The sequence below is a fragment of the Apis cerana genome, linkage group LG9 (assembly GCF_029169275.1).
Source record: "Apis cerana isolate GH-2021 linkage group LG9, AcerK_1.0, whole genome shotgun sequence".
Classification (NCBI taxonomy): domain Eukaryota; kingdom Metazoa; phylum Arthropoda; class Insecta; order Hymenoptera; family Apidae; genus Apis; species Apis cerana.
In genome coordinates this window covers 3,029,014-3,049,395 of record NC_083860.1, presented here as the reverse complement: position 1 = coordinate 3,049,395, position 20,382 = coordinate 3,029,014, and the positions used below count along the sequence as shown (strand labels likewise).

General features: G+C 33.5%; 2 protein-coding genes across 7 annotated transcripts in view; one reads left to right on the top strand and one right to left on the bottom strand.

The window, feature by feature from the left end:
* The window catches only part of LOC107995475 (protein RUFY3), a 29,851-nt gene extending 10,602 nt beyond the window's left edge, over nt 1–19,249 (bottom strand). Inside the window, exons 1-11 of one of the 6 annotated variants that reach the window (XM_017053031.3) lie at nt 19,060–19,249; nt 15,729–15,907; nt 15,545–15,654; nt 15,060–15,267; nt 14,826–14,989; nt 14,569–14,731; nt 14,315–14,431; nt 14,026–14,166; nt 11,608–11,705; nt 7,653–7,869; nt 5,853–6,107 (exon numbers count right to left, since the gene is read on the bottom strand). In XM_017053031.3, coding sequence (XP_016908520.1) covers nt 5,853–6,107; nt 7,653–7,869; nt 11,608–11,705; nt 14,026–14,166; nt 14,315–14,431; nt 14,569–14,731; nt 14,826–14,989; nt 15,060–15,267; nt 15,545–15,654; nt 15,729–15,907; nt 19,060–19,249 — 1,842 coding nt within the window. Of the gene's footprint in view, nt 1–5,852; nt 6,108–7,652; nt 7,870–11,207; nt 13,621–14,025; nt 14,167–14,314; nt 14,432–14,568; nt 14,732–14,825; nt 14,990–15,059; nt 15,268–15,544; nt 15,655–15,728; nt 15,908–16,789; nt 18,815–19,059 lie in introns of those variants that run through there. The other 5 variants (XM_017053014.3, XM_017053023.3, XM_062079972.1 and 2 more) reach the window with 5 other exon arrangements.
* LOC107995495 (soluble guanylate cyclase 89Db-like) overlaps nt 19,233–20,382 on the top strand; it is a 35,512-nt gene continuing 34,362 nt past the window's right edge. The window contains exon 1 of the mRNA XM_028665599.2: nt 19,233–19,365. The gene's annotated coding sequence lies outside the window, so the exon portion shown is untranslated. The remainder of the gene's footprint in view (nt 19,366–20,382) is intronic.

Genomic DNA, 20,382 nt, shown 5'->3' with positions numbered 1-20,382 from the left:
GATATATAAATTAAGAAGATGTTAATAAAAATATAATTGAAATAAAATATTTAAAAATGTATAAAGAATTACTTTAGAAAATTAAACTTTTATTAATAGTAATGATAAATTATAATGCACAGCACGAAATATTATAAATTATTTATTCTCTAAACTTAAAAAAAATTCTCTTTTTTTCATTCTTTTTAAATAGAAAAACATATTAATTTTTTCCTTTGTGAAAATCCTGTGAATTCTCGATTCCAATATTAAAACGAGTTTTAGCTAAGAATATTCTAAATAAAAATATACCAAGAAAGGAATTTACATCACAGAAAATACATGACACAAATTCTTTCCTTCTCTCGCCCTCTTATGTATAGCATTCCTCGTTAATTAATCTACGGAGTTTTATACAATTAAAACGTATCATATAAAACATATATTATTAATATATTATTATTATTATTATCCACGTTCGTAATCATAAATTATTGCATTCGTGCAAAGTCACGTGAATGAAATTTTGATGTTTCGCACAAAAGAACTTGAGAAACGATTACAAATGTTGTTATCGAATATACGCTCGGGAAAATAGAGAAATCCCTTTTTGTTTTATCCCGATATCTCGATCGGTTGCCGAGATATAACGATTCAAAGTATTCATAGCGTTTAAGATAGCGCGCGATTTATGAATGGATCCACGACTCAATGGCCTACATATTTTTCTTGGAAATGCGTACTACGTTTTCCTAGGAATCGCGTCTGTCGCTTGTCTGGAGTTTGGGATAGGTCAGTGAGACGAGGTGCGAGCGAAAGGTCCGAATAACCGAAAAGGACGAAGATAGTAAACGATTAAAAATTACCTTTTTCTTTACACGACGATATCTCCGGAACCGGAAGTCGTATCGAAATAAATAAAAAAGCGTTTCAAAAGGGAAGATTCAGCGCTTCTAATGATCGTTCATTCATTGATTCGAAATCATTATCTTCGGAGTTGTAACAGTTCAAATTTTTCCCAATTTTAATAGGATTTAATCGGATTTAAGCTAAACGATTAAAAATTACTTTTCTTTTTACACGACGATATCTCGGAAACCGGAAGTCGTATCGAGATAAATGAAAAGGCGTCTCAAAGGATAAAGTTTCGCATTTCTAATGATCCTTCATCCATTGCCTACGGAACATTATTTTTGAAGTTATAACAGTTTAAATTTTGATAGATTTTAATCGAGTTTTTAAAATAACTTACGTTAAATATATTTAATTCTGGAATAAAATTTTGAAACTCCAAATTGATTCAAACAATTTTGCTCTTTATTTAATCGAGTGATTCGTATTTAATAATTTCGATTATATTTTCGTCAATAATAAAATATATATATATAATAATATAGATTTCTTTAAACTTCATCCACCCTCTTTATAACTCTCAAAATTCCTTAAAACTCGTTAAATATTAATACATATTTTAGATGCCTAAATTACAAGTTTCCAACAATCTCGAACAACTTAACCGGTTTAAGGTAACAATAGAATCAGGGCCGAGCAACAATACTCTGCTATCTTAACGACAACGAGGGCGAATCTGCGGCGGAGGGTTATTGTTTTGCAGGGGTTTGCATGTGCCAAGCCGCTTGCTTGCGTTCACTTCGGTTTTTCTAGCAAAACCCTCTTCTGAACGAGCCACGAAACACATCGGCCACCGACCGACACCTCTTGTCCACCGACACGGCAACACGCTCGGCTATTCTATTCTATATTAAACAGTATGGTAACAATATGGTAATACACGTGTTCTAGCGATGGGACTAAATACATCGCGAATAGGTTCAGGCATTAACAACCGAAATTTCCAATAAGTAAAACCGAACTTTGCGTAAAACTCCATTAATTGAAACGAAACTTTCATCGATATCCGGTCAAGTGTGAACTCTGGGTAAACTCTTGTTATCTAAACGAATGCTGAAAATAAGCTTCTCGATGAATTGTATTTCGAAGAATTGTCAATCGATTTTTTTTTTCTCGCCAATGCCTCGAATCTTAGCCTCGAATAAATAAATTTTCGTCATAATTACTCATTCTGAGATTCTGAAAATCAGCCTATAAGGATTCAAATATTCGGTGAATATTACAAAGGATTATTCGCGTTCGATTCACAAAAGTTGATACACAGTTGAGCTTGATCCCATCGCTACTTATCGCGCCGTTAAAAATGAGTAACGAGGATATCTCTGGTCTGGTTTATTATGCAATAACTTGCGAGCCATCCCCCTTCGAATGCCCCTTCGAATGTCTCTCTTCGTACAAGAGGGCGGAAAGAAAAAAAGGCGGAGCCAAGCGAACGTCTCTATCGAGAGGCGAATATCTGAATATGCATATATTCGGTGCGTGCGTGCGAGACGGTTGCGTGGGTGGTTGCGTATGAATGGGTGGAGACAAAAGTGATGGTGCAGTAAAATGATTGCACCGAGGATAAGCGAGGGTGAATGTTTTCGGTGGGGCGGGGGGTTTATGATTATTTGGAAAGTTTTGATTTCGGTGAGAACTTATATAGAACTGTTGGTTGGATTGTTTGTGCATAGGAGGAGGTTTGTTATTTCGTTTGTTATTTTAGTATAACGTTTTCTAATTCATAATTATTTTTCAAATATAATTTTGGTAATCAAATGCGAGTCATTAGCATCGAAATAATTAACTGAATTAATGTTTGTGTAACTGTAATTAATATTTGTGTTAATAAAAATTGAATATTAAATATGTGTTTATTTATTTAAATGATATGTTGCTATCATGTGTGCAATAATTAGCATCCACGTGTACAAACAATGGAATTATATAGTTAAATTATTTTACACGAACAAAATTATTTTGCAAAAGCACATTTCAATCTTTGAAACTAATTTGTTACATTTTAAAATTCTGCTTCTGAAACGTTAACTAGCCCATTTTTCATGATTTTACATATAGAAACTTTGAATATAGAAAAATCTACAAGATGCATACGATATGCAAAAATATCCAAAACAAACGATACATTTGAAAGATAAAGCAAATCTTTATTTCTTCCCGAAACAACTCCTTTTTTTCAATCATATTCATTTGATCTTTTATTTATAAAAGATATATTTTATTAAAAGATATATATTTTATTTATAAAAATTTCTTAATTTCTACGATTGAAGAAACGTCTCTCTTCCAATTCCTTTCGAAAGAAAATCGATCGAATGAACGATTATCAGAGTCTTTCTTTTCTTTTTTTTTCAAAAATAAAAATCGAATCTCTCAGATTGGACAAAGAAATGTCGCACGTTTAACGATCCCAACTCTTTCCCTTTCTACTCCATAGCGCGAGAAATCCTCGGAGAAGCTGAATTTCTACCACGAAATTTCGATAATTGCATTCCTTATCGATGCATGCAACTCGAAATCACAATCTGACGGAATACTTTAAATGTGAGAAGGAGTTACTTTTACTCGCGCTCGCTATTATCGATTGATGCTTGTTTTGGATAAGATTTTTATTGTTGAACTCGCGTGTAATTCGAGAAAATGGTGAATTAAAAAGTTAATACATTATATGGATATGTAAGGGGTATTTTTTTTTATCTTGGATATAATTTATTTGATATATCGATTTGTGAGTACTTTTATTTTTAATATCCCGTGCACGGAATATCTTTTTTTATTGAGAAAGTAGTTGATACTGAGTTTGAATTTTATTAAAGAGAAAAAGAAATCTATTCGAAGTGTTGCAAGTTAGAATATCTTTCAACGGGGTTTTCTTTTTTGAATGGAAAATTAATTCGATTATTTTTTTGCGAGCAATGTTAATACTCGAAGAAAATACGAATAATTTGTGAATTATTGGAATTATTGATAAGGAATTTTTATTCGTCGCGAACGTTTTTGCATTTGAGATTGTAAAAAATGAATAAACGCAATGAATAATCGAGTGAAAATCTTTAATGGATAAAATTAAATGACAATTTTACGTATCAATATTACGAATTTGAAAAAGCCACGTCATCTTGCTGAATCCAGTTGTATAAATGTTTTAAAAGAAATTAATCCCTTGAAGGTAATTCAACTTTCTCAGTAAAATATCTTCTCTAGTCTCTCATTTCGATAAAGATGCCACTTCTTGTTATTCCATTTTACACTTTATGCTTCTTATTATATCTTCTAGTTACTTACAAATTCCATTAGAGTTACAATATTCACTTTTATCTCGGGAAATATTCAAATGTACGATTGTTGTTGCTCTATTTCTTATTCGCAGATAATTTTTTATTAAGCGAATTTTAAAACAGGAAATGAATCCAATGTTGCAAAGGTACAGAGAAGGTACATTAAAAATGCCAAAGTCTCCAAAGTCGTCCTTTTATTCTTGCAAAAAGATAAAATTCGTGTTATTTGATGTAAATTAAAATTTATACTACTTATTTAATCCGAATATTATAAAAGAGAAAACTATTTATTAATTTTCAGTTCATTAATTGTACGTATACTTCGATAGAATTGAATAATAATATAAAAGCAAAAAAAAAAAGTAAAATGAATTTTAAACATTTTTCATTTAACATTTTACGAATGGAATGCATGGAATAAATAGAATACAATGTCCCAAAATTTTTATGTACGACAAATGTAAAACAAATCATTATGAAAAGAATATTTCTATTATTATGCAAAATTAGTTTAGATTCCACGTGCCATAAATTTCCATTTCGAAATAAAAAATAAAATGATTCCGTTACATAAAATCTTGAAAATCGGTGGCCCAAAGTAATTGTTTTGTTACTTAAATGGATTTGCAAAATAAAACGTTATTCCTATTCAATGAATAACAGTTAGAGTGGAAACATTAAAAGTGGTTGGCCGTTATCGCCAATGCGGATTTTCAATCTTTTCAAATCTCTGGGAAAATGACAAAAAATGTTTATATTCATTGGACCATTCACAGATAAAACGAATTGTCCCGTAGATAACGTAAAAAATGGTGCACAATTTTGAGGGGTTACAGTGTTAATACTTATTTATGCGAATAATAAAAACGATAAACAAAATTGGGAGCAGAAAAATTTATGCAAATACTAACATATATCCTTCGATCAATATAGGGTCGATTCAAGATCAACGCAGAATAGTGTCAAAAAATATATAATAATCGATAAATATATTCACCTATTAGCTCGTTGATTAATTCAAATTTCATAAATTCTGAACACTCTCCTCGCGAATCAATAATATATTTCCAAGACCTTCGATCGACGAGGCGAATTCAGCATTCGAAATGCAGCATAAACATCGAGGAGAAGAGAAATATACCAAAACTGGTGGTGAATATCCACCCCCGCGGCACGATACGATCTAATCAAAAATCCACGAGTCGAGATCTCTTCAATTACCCTTGCTGGGTAGCAGGAAGGAAGGACTAGGCACGGACTACCAACAAACGAGGATCGGGGCCGCTTGTAATTGCAAACCCTAACACGACCCGATACAACCCGTGTTATCTCTAATAACAGAACTGTCATGCATCAAACTTCTCCACCTGGCGCACGCGATTCCGATCTTCGAGAAACAAGCGTATCTGTATATATATACATAAAGCCATAAAACTGAGCGGCCATCAATGTGGTTCAGAGACGTTCAGAACGCTTAGTGCCAAATGCTGCTTTGCATTGGAATCCACATGTGGTGGAAATCTGGAACCGTGGTGACTTTGCCGATAATCCGGGATAATTGAACGATTAAGGGAAGCAAGTTAACCCTTTCGAGCGATCCGTGACCTCGCCAGGAGAGGGGAGGGGGAAGGAACGAGGACAAGAACGAAAGAGGATCCTCGGCCAATTAAAAAGTTTGATTACCTTGCGACGAGTGATGTTGAACTCACGGTTGCAGCTCTTGCAGTGGGTGACCAGCCGATCGTTCGCCCAGGTCGCCGCGCCCTCCTGCTGCTGGTGGTGCTGGTGATGCTGTTGAGCGTTGTCAGCGGCCTCCCTTAATTCGACGGCCGCCAATTTCGCGACGCTCAATTGTCCCCCAAGTTCCTCCAGAGTTCTCTCCTGCTCGGTGCAGATCTCCCTCAACGCGTAATGCTCCTCCTGCAGGGCCAGGTATTTCTGTAACACACGCGTTCTTGGAAACTTTGCCTCCAGACGCCTCTCTCTGAGCCTGGACACCGATTGTTAGTCGAGCTGTCGCCGGCTGTTAGGAGAAAGATTCGATTGCAGGGAGTGGAGAAGTTTGGGGAGATTGATAGAGACGTGGGGAGGTAAGGGAGAAGAGGGGAGAGGGGCGAAAAATCGATCGGGAAAGGTGAGTAATGTAGTAGTATTCTGGAAGAAAATGGACGCTTAAAATGTGTTTGAAAATATTTAAAATATAAAATTTTTATGAGGAACCAAAGACAATAATGAGTGTTTTTTATTTTGTATTGTGATATTCTCTGTTTTTTTTTTTTGGATGTTAAATAAATTAATTAAGTAGAAAAATAGGAAAGTAGATGCTTGAAAATATTCTCCTATAAATGAGAATAATAGATTTATGAATGTTTTATATTATGTGCGATATTGTGTGTTCTTTTGGATTTGAAGAAAAATTTGAAAGTAGAAAGATGTTTAGATAATGTAACATTTTAGAAGAAAATTGAAAATATTCTATGGATGACCAATAATCTTAAGATATCTTGCAATATTTGAAGTTCCATGCATATTCCATGTAGAGATTTAAAACTTGAGATTTTTAAAGAGAATGATATATCAATGAATTTAAAAGAAAAGTATATGAAATTTATTAATATAAATAATCTTTCAAATATATTAAAATATGATTCGATGGTAAAACATTACTTTCGCGATAAAAGTAGCAATATAAAATATTATATCATTTATATGTTATTTTATTGAAAAAAAAATAGAAGTCAATTCCTTTAAAAAGCTAGCAACAGTATTGCATTTGCTCTAAAATAAAAAAGATTGTGTCAATTGTGTTAATCGTTAATGTTTTAAAAAAATAATTCTGTTTTCATCTTGATAAAATATCGATCAGAGAGAACTTGCAAAATTACTTTTAATTCTTTTAATATTAGAAATCAATTTTTTTCATATTTTTTTTAACACTAAAACTATCAAACCAATCAAGTTAATTGATTTTAGATTTTTTCATTTCTACAATTGCCAAAAAATATACTGATTTTGTGCTACTTTTCAAAAAACTAATATTGATTTTTTTCAGGAACGTGATTATATCCCATTTTAATTCAACTTGGACATTGAGATACATCAGATATTGAACTTCAAATCAAATCAATCAAAAAGAAATCTAAAAATGAGTATATTTCATGTTGACCTCATCTCGATATCGAAGAAAATTTAAATTCCTTGGCAAAAAAAAAAAAAAAAACAAAAACTTGTTATTGTTATCAATTTTTCTCTATTTCAAAACAGAAACCATACTTTCATAATTTCATAATTCTAGTAATTCCGTAATACCACGTTAATTCTAATCACGCACATATAATATTAATTTGGTACATTCACAGTTCTGACGAAAATTCAGACAAAAGGAAACTGAAAAATGTATTTGGGATGAGATTGACGTTCTTTTCGATTTTGGCCGTCAAATTTGAATGTCGATATTTGGCGAAGTTGATACATGCAACGTACCTCGGACACCCGCCTCAACTGATCGATTTCCTGATGTAATTGAGAGATCTTCTCCGCGTTAGAGATCGATGCTTCCTGTAAGGAGGTCCGCCATTCACGTTCGAGTCGCAATTCCCTCTCGACCCCATTCGCCCTCGCCTCCCTCTCTGCAGCCTCGGCGCCCAAAATCTTCACCCTCTCCACCGCTCCTGATTTCACGTCGTCGATTTCCTTGCACCTGATTAAGTCAAATAGCTGACACTCAAAACATCAGTGTGCCGTGCACTCGCCCTCTCTTCGTACGAGATGCAAAAGACAATTTTCGAGAAACGCGAAAATTTACGAGGGCTGATGTTCAGAGATGCTGCTATCTTAGTGATAATTAAAAATGTACCGAGCGAGATATAAATTTGAAATTATTCGACAGAATGAGACAGATTAATCTCGTTTCGAAAGATTTAATAAAGAACAAAAAAAAATAAAAGGAAAAATGTTTTAAAACGATAGTTTAAAAAAAGGAAGATATTGATCTTTGAAAGTAAGTTTAAATTTGATCGACGTTTGTGTAATTAAAAAATAATATATATAGACGTGATATGAAATGTTTAAGAGATAAATCTGATTCGATGATGAAATAATGGAAACGTAGAGGTTGTAAAATAACGAATTATTTTTAATGGAAGAAACGATCTGTTTTTATTAAGGAATCCATATTGAAGGAACTGCCTTGCGATCATTTACATGGCGACATTATTTACGTAACCCAATTGTTAATTAAACGATAAGGGAATATGATTCGGCTACGAGAATAACGAAAGCCTCGCAGAATTCTCCGTTATGTTATTTCGAGAGATTATACAGGAATCGATGCAAAATGCGATAAATTATTATTACAATAACCGATACAGGTCAGCAACCATCCACAAAATTAAACAAAATTCGTTTGACTGTTCCCAACCGGGGTGAACAGGTTCGAGTTTACAGAAATGATAAGCCCCGAGGCGGAAAGGAAGTTACAAAAGCAAAGATCTGTAACTTAGTTCGAGGTCTTCTCGTTGAAACTTTCAAGTCATGATTATTCATGACCGAATACCTTCATCCGGCCGAAGAAACAGGCAGGTTGTTTTTTTAACGGCTTTACGCTGCTATCCCCGAGCAAATTTAACGAAATGCACGGGATCTCTACTGCTACTATTCTACTAGTACTATATATTTTTCCCCTCCAATTCAATCTTCATCCGACTTACCTTTTTCTCGATATCTCGAAAAAGAATAATAATAATCTCTATTCTTTCGTATCTATGCAACAAAACTTGCGATAACGAGATTGAACAAAAAAGAAAATAAAAAAAAACAATTTGAACTATCTACGTATACACATCCTTCGTAAGTTTGCAACCAACTTTCTACAACTAGGAGCACAAAGAAAACACGTTACACTTTCGACTCGAGCGATGGATTTAAACTAATAAGTCTCTAAATTAAATTGGAACGTTATCGCATACAAGAGATCCAACTATTAATGATAATATTCTAACAATAAAAATCTAATATCAATTCGAGAAATACAATTTCAATCGTTGTGGAAGAAATATATATATATATATATAATTAATATATAATTAAACATTTTTGAAAGATCTAGAAATTAAAAAAAAGATCGATAATTATGATTCAAGTATATTAATTTAAGACATTATATATTATTTCTTTTGTAAAAGTATTCCAACTGAATATATTAAATATAACAAGCAATTGATACAAGCCATCGATCGAGTCGAGCCATCCGCATGTTTCAGCATCCTTACGTACACAGCTTTGTTATATCCGACCATGATCTTGAGGGTAATTAAATGGTAAGAAAAAACTATCTTCTGTCATGAATTTATTTTCCGCTGAATTGATACAAGCACACAAGTGTCTCGGTGCATTATAAAGACCATTGCTCGATGCTTATACATAATTATATTTATATAAAGATTAGTGTTGGGTATATGGCACGTTTGCTTCTCGTATGTGTCTCGATGAACGTGAACGACACGACACAAACACGTGTACATACATTGCGTGTCTGTGTATATAACGACGAAGGATATATATTATATACATATACACGATCGAGAAACAATTTGATCGAATATAAAAGCAAATATAATCGTTCAGGAGAAATAATAAGCAGATATGAATGCTTAGAGTAAAAGATGACGAGTAAAAATGATCGCAAGCCAGTATCCCTGTAAATTCATCCTTTGGTGTTATCATCCTGACACGTTGCTCTAATTGACCAGATACCATCAGACTTCATCAAATATTCGAGCGTAATTAAGAGAAAAGAAGTTATTAACTTCGCGCACGAGCAAGGCAAGATCAACGATACGAAAGATCAACACGTCTCTATGCACTATCTTTTCTTCGATATTAGCATTATCGATATTACTTTACTCGAGGTATAAATCTACCAATTATTGCGGGAAACATGAATCGTATAACATTAATATTTATATATAATGTGTACTATATACAGGCTGCTTCAGAAATAAGCAACCAAATTTTTGTTTGATACGAAAAAAAGGTACGAAAATTCGTACTTGAATCAAAGATTTGAATATCTTGATCAGATAGATATATTTATTCTTCTAAAAAGTAGAATAATTTTTGTAATATCTTGTAGTAAAATCCTTAGGAATAATGATAATACAGAAAGTTTGGCTATCCATTTCTGAAATTGCCTTGTATATAAATAATATATGTATATATATATATAGAATTAATAATCTTAAATCGAGTAGCCTTTGAGTGAAGGTTTGCCAACATCCCCGTTAACGATAATCTGTACTATGTTTGCCTTGGCTAATCTACTCTAAGTCAGATCGCGTTCGCGAGACGCCTACGTAAAAAATAAATCACCTCTAACTCTACAGCCCTCGAGCGTATATTATTCATCGTTTCTCGACGTTGTCACACAATAATCGTCGAACAAATCGACGACTTATAGAAAATTTGTTATCACAACGACTAGGTTTCTTTTTTTTTTTTTTTATACGTAAATCGTTAAAAACGATTAACGATAATAAAGATAATATCTAAGTTCCTCTTCTCTTTTTTTATTTCTTTCGTTCTTTTTCTTTTTTTTTTTTCGTCGTTTGTTATCAATAATGTTTCTCCTCCGGGATAGATGAGGAACAGTGAGATTTTTTTGTCAAATTAGAAGCATTAGAAGATGGAACGATGTAAGAAAGACTTTGGTATTTTGAAATGTTTTTACTGGATCGTGGAGAAATTTTTTCTTTTTCGATATTAGACGATAATCTTTTTTCCGTTGTTAAACAATAAAAGTTTTTAACTTTCTACGCTATAATATTAACCTTTAAATATTATAATATATTACAAGTAATATCGAGATCATTTTAACACAGTACAAGTTTATATAATATATAATAAACAATTATATATATAATATAATATTATATATATAATTATATAATATAATATTATATATAATTATATATAATATATAATAAACAATTCAAAAATAATATGAACTTTTCGAATTAGTATCTTCTGTATCTTTATAAATTTGCAATTTAAAAATTATTATATTTAAAAGGGTATTTAAGGGTTAATACTTCAACGATATTAATATATCTGTTTCAACACTTGGAACAAATTTGTCTGATATTTTAATCGGTTAATTTTCATCAAATTATCGATTCCAGTAATACCAAAGCCTTCTCGTTAGTTAGTCGCGCTGATGATTCGAAGCTGCGCGAACGTTTCAACGTGAGAAAAAGAAAATTTTACAACGATGACGTGAAGCGGCGAAATTGACGAGTATAACTGGAAAGCGACATAAATTCTACGCGATAGAACGTTATTATTGACTTTGATAAATTAGCTCGAATTATAATCTAGAATACCGAATCAGTCAAGTGCTTACAAATTAATTAACACTAATGAAAGACAAAATTAAACATACTTCTCATCCATTTTCTGGATGGTCTCAGTCATCGATAGCGTCTTAGCCTCCAATTTAGTGATCAGTTCTGTTTTATGCTTAAGCGAGCCTTCGCACTCCTGAAATAAACTATGTTTCAGTAAAAGAATCGTTTCGTTCTATCTCACTACTTAAAGGAACAACCCTGAAATTCGCACACAATTCTATAGAGACGTAAATATTTTGCAGACTCGCGATTCAAAGAAAGAAGAGAATTCGTTTGAAAAGAAAGAAAAAAAAGAAAGAAATTCCGTACGATAAAATCATGCATTGGAAAATGAATTTTCAATCTCGTTGAACGTAATATTATTAATCATTTGTCGGGTGGTAGATCATTCGCAGCAGTGCCAGCTTTAGAAATTTGGAAGTGAAGGAAATTGAATGTGAGGAAGAATCCAAGTTAAGTTTCATCCGGCACGATTTAAATCTCCAAGATCACACCTCAAAGAATTGGTGGAGATGGGATTTGTTAAAGTTTGGATAATACTAAAACGGGCACTGCTTTGTTTCTCTCGAAAAATTAAATCTCTTCTGTTCAAATATTCAAGAATAAATTGTCTATTAGGAAGATACAATGCTACCAATGTGACAAGATAATTTCAATCAATATACGTCCCCTTTAGATTGAAAACACATGCGCGAGACACTCTACAATGAGTAATAATAATCGTAATCAAAATATAATGGAAGGTAAAACGGAAACCAATTGCGACAAGATAATGGAAAAAGAAATACACGTCTATTAATATTATTGTCCTTGGTAGTAGTTCCATGCAGATAATAGCAATTTTATTATTAAACAGCGTAACTATGCCGTAACAGAGCACAGTTAATTCCATAGAGTGTCTCGATCGAAACACACCACGATGAATGCTGTATTGAAAGTCTATTGATGCATGAATAATGCTAAATAATTAATTATCGGATATTTCATTTTAAGTCCTCGTTAAATATTCTACGCGTTTTAGATATATATATATATAAAGTTCTGTCCTGTGAAAGGTCTAAATGGTATTTTGATATAGTGTTAAATGTATATAATAGCAGTGCTTCTGAATGATCCAACAACATTTTAACGATTAATCGATAACAACCATAGAGTCCATAAACGTTAATTTTTTTTTCTCCATGCATCATGTTAACAGTTATGCATTTAGGCTTCGATTGCATTTACACTATACAGTTATATATATATATCCACCGACTTTAAATAACATTTAAGCTCTTTCTGTTAACTCAACTTGTTTAAAAAGCTGCTATATATATAACTAATAATATAAAATTATGATAAACATCTTAGAAAGAAAAATTTATACACGTGGACATTTTTCAAAATGTCATTGGTCATATCAGCAACACCCTTCGTATAAAGAATTAACCGTCTTTCGATTACGCTTTCGATTGCTCGAAATATTAAACGTAGTGATAGAAGATGCGTAGTATAAAAACCATTTCTCTAGAAAGACAATGTTTATTTTATGCGGTTGATCGTTCCTCTCCGGATTCCCCCATGGAAACCTCGCCGTTACTCTGCTCTCTCTTGTCAGGCTTCGCCTTGCACTTAGCGCCATTTTGTTGCGTAGCGTCTACCCTCGTTTGTTTGTTATTATTAGGAGAATCTAACTGCTTAACGACAGACTTTTGTTGAACGTTATTGGACTGTTGGTGATTATGATTAATGGATGATATTTGCTGCTGGTTATTAGTCGACTTTTGCAGATTGTTAGCCGATTGTTGCTGATTATTGGACTGGGGATGTTGTTGATAATCAACCGCATTGTCAGCGGACGTGTAACACCTGGGCGAGGTGGGACTGGTCTTATTTAGAATCGATTTCGATACACTGCTCGGTGTCGTCGGGCTACGAATATTCTCCACCTCCTTTTTCATGTGGTTGCACTTCTCGAGATTATTCAGGATCTTCCCTATTTGATTCGTCTTGGCGTGGAGCCGGCTCACCATTTCCCCTTTCTGCGTTAGTTCGTGCTCACATTCCTATAATGGAAATATTCCCAGAAACAAGGAATTTCGAAAGCCACCCCCGACCCCCAGCTTGACAAAGGGGAAGCATAAACTGTCTGAGTGGTATATCAAACTTGGCTAAAATCTGAAAAGCTGGATATTAAAAGCACAAGTGGAAGGGGAGGAGCGCAAAATCCAAGTGCGATTGGAAGAACACATAAATTAGAAGAAACACAAGTTAGAAAATGTAAGTTAATAATCGCGACGAGGACATGCCTCGTGATCGTCGACAAAATATACAGCTCTTCTTTTGTGTAAGGGAGAAGAAAAAGAAGACATTGAACGTATGTGATAATCGAAACGAAGAGAGGTATGTCGATACCACTATGAAGCATCCTTCGTCGCGATTAACGGGTGAAAAGGTATACTAATGATCACCTGTAGCTTTTTATACATTTCCAAGTTAATTAATTTGATCTCATCGAGTTGTCGTCGCAACGATATAATCGTGTCTTGTTTCTCGTGAATATCTTTCTCCAACAGTTTCATAGCCACTTCCATTTCCGACTTCATGCTCATCTGCTCAGAAAAGAATTAAAACCTTAAGTCATTTCCTTCCTCGCTGATAAAATTATTAATAATAATCTCCAACGATAAGGGATGATAAGGATGATAACAAGGATCCGTTTCTATGTTACGTAAAAATAAAGATATGGCCCCATCCCACCTGCAACTCTAATTCCTTCTCTACATCCTGCCGCATTTTCTTTTCAGCCTCTAATCTACTTCTCAACTCCTCGATTTCCGTGGTCGTTTCAGTGATTTTGATCGGTGGTTTCCCATTCTGAAACCAGAGAAACCCTTTTGACCAATTGTCAATCTGATCGTTTATTAAAAAAAAAAAGAAGAAAAGAAAAGAAAAGGCAAAAAAAAAAAAGAACGTGATAGAAACGAGAGAGGATCAAAACCAAACGGTCGTACCTCGTTCGTGTCTTTGATCTCGATTCCTAACTCTTTCTTCAATTGTCTATTCTCCTCGTGAAGGGACAGTATATTATTTTTAGCGATAGAGAGATCCTCCTTCATAAGAGCGTTCGTCGTTGTCAATGATTCCACTTTAGCTTGAAGGTTGGTCACAGTCGCGCTGAAATCGATGATGATACAAAGGCTTCGAATCATCGGCGTGTATGTCGTGTGTGTATGCGCGTGTGTGTGCATGTGTGTGTATATATAGTTACTTCAAATGTCGGTTCAGCTCCTCGATGTAATTTTTCTGATCGAGCACGGTGGTCATGTTGTCATTTTCCAGCTCGTCGTCTGGGGATTCACCAGGTATATGATTGCTGTTCCGCAGATACAATGAAAAATCGATCACCCCTTGTTGACAATCGAGGTCTTCCTCCTGTCGCAACATTCAATTCTATACCGTTCTTGTTTGTCACGAACAGTTTGCAGAGGATTGGAGGACTGACCTTTACGCAGAAATTGCAATCGATCACGTTCAAACCCACCAACAGGCCCATTATAACGATCGCCTCCTCGCTCATCATCAGAGCATCAGGCTCGAAATACTCGGACAGTATGTCCTCTTTGTGATCGATCAAAACTTTTAAGTAATCCGCCAACTTTTTCTGCATTAACGCCATACGCAACCATGCTCTCGCCCTACCCATGGCGGTCCTGGAAATTCGGTCAATTCGGTCAACAAGACCCGTGCAATTGCACTTGATTTATTCTTCTTTTCAAAAAAAAAATTAAGAATTTTATTTTAAGAAGACTTTTACATGGAAGAAAATTAATTTCAAAGTTATTCCATCATTGAAAAATCTCTGCAAGAAATGATGCGTTATTTTTCGTTTTTAGGTAAGATTTTTAAGTTGGGAAAGGATACATTCACAAATTGGTAATTTTTTGGATGGAGAGAAAGAAATGAATAAAGACAGAAACCGTATTATACCTAACAGTAGGTAGATCACGAATACTGGACGTAATGTCCTGCGCTTCGGGGCAATATTTCTCAACGAGCTGTAGTATATCCCAAAGCTCCTTCTTGGGTCCAAGGAGACCCTGAAATCGAAGGCAATTAGCGCCAATTTCCCTCTCCTAATGAATTTTTATTATAATTCGAAGGTAATGTTTACCTTCTTTGGTCGCAAACCGTGCCTAAGCACGTGTTCAAGAACGATGAAGAAATGTTGCAATGGCATATGATCAGAGTCGAGCATTCGACCATACTTCAAAGACGTTTCGATCAGCTCCTTCACGATTAATTTCGAGATATTAACGAGGTTACTCCTCTCGATGATCACTGGATCTCGTGCTGCAAAAACAACATGTTCTTGTTCCAATTCGAATCGGCAAAGAATATGTATATATGTATATATGTCTTCGTATTCATTGGTAATAATCGTTGATTTCATCCGTATTTTCGTCGATGAAAATTTAAATAGAGAAAAAAATAAATAAATAAAACAAATTATTCTTCTCGAAAGCTGATGAAGATGATGATATGAATGCGAGTATCGGCGAAGCGCAACGAAAAAATATTAATTAAGAAAAAGTTGCGCTAATAAAAAAAAAAGATTTTCCATTAAAAGATATAGAAATAGTTTAGTTAGAGATTAGAATTATGGATTTTAGAAATCGCGAAGTGAAAGAGAAGAAAAGAAAAAAGAATAGATAAGATAAGATAATGATCTTACATCGAAGGAAATTGATTCCAGTTTATAATATAATAAAATTAAAGAACAAAACTCTTCTTAATAAGTATCCTATAAATTCTCAATCTCACAATTTCTTTCTACTGAAGATTATTAAATTGGAAAAAGTGGAACTTGAATGAATAAAAGAAATTTTCTATTATCCATAAACATCTGCTATCCATAATCATGATCTTTTTGCGCATATAAAACGTCGAATAATTTAGAAATTATTGAATTTAATTTGAATTAAATCCCACATTTTATTAAATACGATAAATAATCGAGCCGGAATAAATTTCCCTCGAAAAAGAAAAAACTTGATCTCGTGCGAAACGAAACCAACCACAACCAAAAAAAGAAAAGAGAACGATCAAAGCTTCAAAACTCGTCCGTGTCGATATACACACAGACTGGTGCAATGATAAACCGTTGTTTCAAAAAAAAAATAATCGAGGAAGAAGTGAAATGAAGCGAGTAGTGCAAGAACATCGAGTACAGACACAAGCTGGAAACGTGCTGCAATGGCGGTGGGCTTGACGGCATTATATCGCGAAGCTCTCGCTGTTCGGGAAGCTGTTGCTGGCGGTGATGATCGTTATGATGATGATGATGATGATGATGATGGTTAATACCACTTAGCGCAAGCGGTGGTGAGGGGGATCGTTGGATCGAGTCGTGCAACGAGAACTCGACATCCTGAAGCTCTTTCAGGCACAGCCACTCGCCGTCCACCGACACACGGAAGTTGCACAGGTATATAGTATCCTGGGCGCCAGCCATGTCTTCCTCAAGCATGACACCACCGTGATGCACACCGTGGTCACCCGCTGGTCTGATCTTCAGACCGTTCTGGGATTCTTGCCGCATAGAAGAAATCGTAACAATGGATCCCTTTAAGCCGCTCCGCACACGGAGTACTTGTGTTTGGGTTAACTGGAACTGGTCTCTCTTCTCGTTATCGATCGCTTCCCAGTATCGAACGTTTCTTTTCTTCCTTTTTATATGTAACTTTCCAAAAAATATTCGATTTCTCCCGAGAAGGAATAATTATTTTGATTCGAGTTCTGTGATCAGAGTTGTTTGATTACTTTACTATTATCTCGATGATCTTTCTTGCCACTCCGATGTCCCAATTCGATCGTTTCTTGCTAGAGATTGTTGGTTTGCTCTTGAGAATTTTAATCAGCTGACTCGACGTTTCATTGGTAATTTTGGTTGGTGTATCGAATAATGGTGATTATGTATTTAATTATTGATCACTGTATTATATTTACACGAATAGCAATGGTTTTAAGTAGTTTTAAGAAGATAGTTTTAAGAAGAATTCGCGATGTTTGTTCGATACGGGTATCGTTATATTGTTAAGTGTTAAGTCCGTGTTATGGAGAAAATGAAATATAGACACTGCGGTAAAAGCGGTGAAAAGAAATCTTTGCTGAAGCGGAAAAAACAATCGCGTTCGCGTTTCGGTTTTAGAGCTACATTGTAGCTGTTGTAACTTCGTGTCAATTGGCTTCTTAAGAGTTTAACGTGGAAGAGACTGATTCACTGTCGAGGAAAATCGCGTATGACGTGTGTCGATTGCTCGCGAAAATTTTTACGACGAAAATGGTGTATCGCCGGCGTAAAGTAATATTGATTTTCCCGCCGACTTTACCTCCACCTACGATAATCAATACGCATAGTCGAGCAGCTGGCCGGGAGGTGCTGCCATCTATTTTGCTTCGTTTTCTACTGTGTCGATAAAACAGTATTTGATAAAAAAAAATATATAACGGAAATTAAATTGAAATTTTATATAGTACACCTTAATTAAAATAAAATAACTTTTTAAAGATATTTTTAATTTTATCAAATTGAACAAATTATTTGTTCATAAAAATTATATAATTATATTTAGGGTGATTAAATATAATAATGATTATTTGGAGTTAATTTTATCTTCATGAACGATTTTTAAGATTTTTTATTATGATATAAATTCAAGATTTAAAATATTTATTTGTTCAATGTCAAAGATCATTTCATGCAAATAATAATACAAGATAAATATGTATTATCTGTAAATGTTCTATTGCATTAATGTATTTTGAAAAAAATAAAATCATTTAATCGTTTCTTTACATTATATTCGATACTTTATATCATTATCGTAGTATTAAAAACACTAAAATTATATATATATAAATTAAATGTTATTTTTAATTTTAATATCTCACTTTCTGAGGTTATTTGACTCAAATTTCCAAAATGTAAATATAAAACTTGAATAAATCTCATATATTATATATTTTCACGAAAACTGGAATTAATATCTTAAATCCATGACGAGTTAAAATAACGAGCATTTATCTCTTTTCTTCTTTTCTCTAATTAATTTTTAATTAATTTTTTTTATCGTTACCATTTCACCAATCGAAATCATATAACCAATAATTACCGTAATGTTGCACGATCATAACAAAAATATAATTTCTCATTTCTCGAGCCATATCTCAACACGTGTAACGTTACCATTGACGGTCACGTGACATACTAGTTAACCCTAGTGAAGTAGGCGTATCTCGATAAAGAAACGAGAATACCGGCGTGTGAGCGCTAATGTGCGTGTATACTACGCTATACACGTATATATATATCTCTACACATGGTTGAGCGACGTTGAATCACGCGCACTTTGCATCGACGTAGCCGAAACTGCCGACTTTAAAACGCGCGCCGAAAGCGGATCGAAAACATGCACCTGTGTATCGTGCTATGTAGTACTTACGTCTCGGTAACCACCAAGCGTCCAGTTTTCTAGGCCTCGATACCACTAGATCCGGCCACTTGTCCTCCCGTATCGAGTAAGTCGACGGCGATCGCGATACACTTTTCTCATTCTCCTCGGACACTAAGCTACCGGTTAACGATTTCTCGGACGGAGATATTGGCAAACCTTCGCTACTCTCCGCAGCCATGTTTACGTTTTCACTGTACGCTCGCGCGCGCGCTTGCTACCGAATGGCTGGCCTGCGTTCATGCGTTCTCGCGTGCGCTCGCAGTTAGCGATGGGAACGACACTCTTTCAAGTTTTGTAAGATAGTTTATTGTTCTGGATATGAACGTTAGTGTTATTGATAGTGTTGATAGTCATATTTGTTAAGTTCAATTGATGCTCGAGATTACGTAGAAATTTCGTCGGTTTGTGTATTCTAACCTGTCATACTACAATCAGTTATTGTGTTTATTATCGTATTATTTTCGTATTATCGATGTGTATATATAAGTATGTGTGCTAATACATGTGTGTATAATAAATAAAAATATAAATAGATATTAATATCGATTTTAAATACAGAAATGAGAATTAGAAATGTCAATATTTACTAATATTAATTTATATTATAATATTATAACTAAATTATAATATAAATTATAATTTTTCGTTTAATTTTCAATATAAAACTAAAATTTATTTAAAATATTTAATTTTCGTTTTCAATATAAGTTTCAAATTTTAAATTCTATGAATGGCGATCATCAAAGGATTGTATTTAGGAAATATTGATTGTTTTGGTATCGTGAAAAAAATTATTAACATCAATGATATCATGTATTTTATTTCGTGTTTCTTTATCATTATTATTGTTATATATTATTGCTATATATTATTGTTATATATTATTTAATATATATTTATTTTATTTTACTGTATTATAAATATATGTATGTATTTTTATTGCAAATATATTTCTATTTTAATCTCTATTTCACAATAGGATTCTATTATCTTTTACATTCCTCCAAAAAATTGATGTATCCTTAAAAAATTTAAATATTAATTGAATTAATCCCATCACTACTTGATATCTTTATTTCGAATAGAATATTCGTTTCAATGATAATATTATTTGTTGATCGTTAATGGTATAATCAATGGCGAAACATAAACAATAAAATGCGGGAAATATGAATCATCTTGTTGAAAAAAATTGATAAATTGACAATATAAATGAAATGGTAACGAGTGTAACTAACTTTACAAATACGATAATTATGGATTAATTTGATTAAATTTCTTTTTTTATAAAAATATTAGACAAAATCTATC